General features: G+C 37.0%; 1 protein-coding gene across 4 annotated transcripts in view; it reads right to left on the bottom strand.

Moving 5' to 3' along the window:
* The window catches only part of APP (amyloid beta (A4) precursor protein), a 269005-nt gene that overhangs the window by 143805 nt on the left and 121323 nt on the right, over positions 1-3877 (bottom strand). For all 4 annotated transcript variants that reach the window (XM_012640140.1, XM_012640141.1, XM_012640142.1 and 1 more), the window contains exons 4-5: positions 2687-2799; positions 677-870 (exon numbers count right to left, since the gene is read on the bottom strand). In XM_012640140.1, coding sequence (XP_012495594.1) covers positions 677-870; positions 2687-2799 — 307 coding nt within the window. The remainder of the gene's footprint in view (positions 1-676; positions 871-2686; positions 2800-3877) is intronic.

Here is a 3877-nt window from a genome sequence, read left to right as displayed (position 1 = left end):
ACAAAAACCCCAAACCAAACCTTTCTTAACAAAAATTCCCATTGAGCTAATGATTGAGAATCTAAGATAGTGTTTAAGAAATATTTCTCACTTCTAACTGGGAGCTACATAATGTGCACACATGGACACAGAGAGTGGGATAACAGACATTGGGGACCCTGAAGGGTGAGAGGGTGGGAGAAGGATGAGGGATGAGGAACTACTCAGTGGGTACAATGTACACTATTCGGGTGGTAGTTACACTAAAAGCCCAGATTTCACCACTGTGCAATATATCCATATAATAAAATTGCACTTGGACCCCCTAAATCTACAAACAAAAAAATTTTTTTTTAATTCTACATTTAAGATCAAAACAGAATGCCGTATCATTCACTTCAGATTTCAACTCCCTGTTAGAGCTACCAGTAACCTACTGTAACTATCAGTGGGATTTTGATCCCAATTCTAAAGATTAAAATAGCTAAAATTTTAACTCTGTGATGGTTGATCAATTATGTTAATTAAATGGTATGTCATAATCATAACAAGACTTTAGGGTTAGATGTTTTTCCATAACAGCAAACTCTGATGCAAGTAGGCAGAGATCAATAGAAAGATAAACTTATGGAAGAATACAAAAACTATATGCAAGATGTTTCGGCATCTAGGAGACCCAACACGAAAGCCACCTTACCTCCCATCTGCATAGTCTGTGTCTGCTCCGCCCCACCAGACATCGGAGTCATCCTCCTCTGCGTCAGCAGAATCGATATTGTCACTTTCCTCGGCCATTGGGCAGCACACAAACTCTACCCCTCGGAACTTGTCGATGCCACAGGGCAGCAACATGCCATAGTCATGCAAGTTGGTACTCTTCTCACTGCATGTCTAAAAAGGGTAAGGAGAACAGTGAGGGTGGTATCCCAAATACAACAATCAACACACCAACTCAATACATTAGGAACTGATTTTATAGAGGAAACGATCTTTTGCTTGTTTGGGTGGATTCACAGCGGGGTTTCTTTAGCACAGGTTACTTTGGTACTCATTTTTTTTTTAATTTTATTATTTAGTTAATAAGAATACAATGTTATACAATAGAGGTTTATGAAAACAACAGGAATAGAAACCAATTGGGAAATGGGATGTAGAAAGAGCCCGCATTGGGGAATAGAAACCAGGGAACCACTGCTTTCTGGCTTTATTAGCATATCAGGAAATTTTGAGGGTTCTGGGTACATCCCGACTCACTCCCACCTCCATCACAAATGGAAGTTTTCCTTACTTGGACCTGCCTTATTCTAGAAATTCTAATTCTCTTGGCTCACTTCCAGGGTAACAATCCTGGGAAGAGAAGAAATTACCCTCTGGGCAGCCACTATGAATCAGAACTTGTAGTCATTAGAGATTTCTCCTTCAACATCGTTTTGCTTTCCTGGGATCTGCTAAATTTGCACAAATCTAGATGAACATTAAATTCTGAAAGCATCCACTGGAGACAAAGGAAAGATGAATAATTCAACACATATACGTCAACAATGAAACTATTACAAAATGTATTTTGACCTTACAGGAGACATTTTGTTTCTTAGCAACAACAAAGAATTTCTCTTCTGAAAACTCAGAAGAAATGAAAAATGAGGTTATCAGATGGGTAGCTGGGCTCCAAATTATTCGGTTTGTTTTCTTAAGCTCAGCAAGCTCTTAAACTTCTAAAACATGTTTTTACGTAAAGCAATTTTTATTTTACAGTGAATCAGAACATACTATTTTATAAAAGGCAAAAATCATGGCATTTTCTGTCTAACGGCTTTAAGGCTATGAGAGAATGGTTTAAGTTGAGCCAGCTCACAGTTCTCAACTTCAGCACGATTGGTGTTTTGGACGGTAATTCTTGCTAGGGCGGAGAGGGGTGTTATCTTGTTCACTGTAACATGTTCAGCAGGATCCTTGGCCTAACACCAACCCCTCTAGCTGTGAGAACCAAAAATGTCTCCAGACATGTTCCTGGGGAGGGAGAGGGGAGCAAAATTGACCCCAGTGGAGAACTACTGACTAGATAAAAGAATCGAATTCTAGTAGACTGATCTCACCACAACCAACCTACATAAATCTACTAGAAAACCATATATATCAAAAGGACAAAGCAGTTTTGAAGGTGGTCATACCACAAGGTGACATCTTCATGCTAGTTGTCTTATGTTTTCTATTGGCTTAGGCAAAAGCAGAGGCTGTGCTGTGTGGAGACATGGGGTGTATGGGAACGCTCCGCACACTCTGTTCAATTTCGTTGTGAATGTAAAATTGCTCTAGAAAATAAAATCTACTGAAAAAAAGGTTATGAATAGTAGTGATTTTTTTTTTATTTTTTCACATTCACATAAATTTTATTACAGTGCATTATTATAATTGTTCTATCAGTTACTGTTAATGTTTTATTGTACCTAATTTATAAATTAAACTTTATCACAGGTATGTATAGGGAAAAACATAGTATATGTAGGATTCAATACTTTTGCGGTTTCAGGCATCCCATGGGGGTCTTGGAATGCTAAGGGGGGACTACTGTATTTTGCAGTAGTGATTTTTATAAAGAACATGTTTATCAACATAGCTGTTATTTCAAAATACCCTCTAAAATGTCATTGGGTGTGGCCCCAGGAAATCTTCGGTATGCAATAAGAAGGGATTTATGGGCTGGTACCTCTTTGGCGACGGTGTGCCAGTGAAGGTGGGTCTCGCACACATCCATCCTCTCCTGGTGTAAGAATTTGCACTTGTCAGGAACGAGAAGGGCATCGCTTACAAACTCACCAACTGAAAGAAAGGAAAACCACTTCTTGTCATTCTCTTAGCTGGACTTCAGAGAAGTTACACAGCTTTTCGATGCCTGAGCAATCCAATCAAGACTCTAGAACTTTTAGAATGTTGAATCAGACCTCTTAGCTACCCAGTTCCTTGTCACAGTGACCTTCATAGTTAAAATGTTTTCTACATCTTTTAAGTGAAATCTTTGTTTAATTTATCTGAATTTCTTGCTTCAAAGTTAATCTTACATAAGCCGGTTAACTAGAGAATCAATTACCATTCAATTACAACAGGGAGGTAAAATACAAAGATGGACATTGTCTGGGTAATCATTGGAGTAGACAATACAAATCATTGTCTACCTCTCTTTCTTAGACATTTTAATCTGCTTGTAAACCAATAGACATTTTAGTATTTTTCTATTTCCTAAGCAAAACCAAAACTATATTTGCACATGTGTATTATACATATATTTAGAGAATACATGCACAAGAGAGAGCTTAATTCAATTAAATTATGAAAACTGCTCCACAGACTTTTGTTGTACTTTTAAAGAAAATGCATATCATGCAAATAATTTCTAGGCATTTCTGGTACAGAAGATATAAAGATATTACATAAAGTCCTATAATAATCACTGGAAAGATTAAAGGCCTGGCCCACGGCTATTAAATCAGTTCATGAGAAGATCAGGAGCAGGTATCAGATACTCTCAACTTTGGCTTGACAGGGTCCTCAGGGCATAAACTGGATAATAAATGCCAAATAACAAAACAAAATGCATCTTGTTTTATTTGCCCTTAGTCAATCTGCTGAGGACTAGATTATAATGCAAAGCCAAAGTCACAGAAAGGTATTTAATTTGGTAAAATCTAATGCTCATCTAAGGGACTTGCATGGCATTAATCATATTATAACAATTATATGTTATGTTTATATAAGGTTACTGAACTTTTTAACTGGCAAAACATTTCATTTAATATTGCAAAGATGATCTTAAGTTTCTAGTATTGCATATAGCTAAGAAATAATGTTCCCCAAAATGAGACTGCTTTTTAAAAGGATTAATACTGGTTATTTAAGAAAC

Source organism: Propithecus coquereli, unplaced genomic scaffold (genome assembly GCF_000956105.1).
Source record: "Propithecus coquereli isolate 6110/MARCELLA unplaced genomic scaffold, Pcoq_1.0 Scaffold149, whole genome shotgun sequence".
Lineage (NCBI taxonomy): Eukaryota > Metazoa > Chordata > Mammalia > Primates > Indriidae > Propithecus > Propithecus coquereli.
Note: the sequence above shows the minus strand (reverse complement) of the source record. Positions and strands in the feature narration are given on the sequence as shown.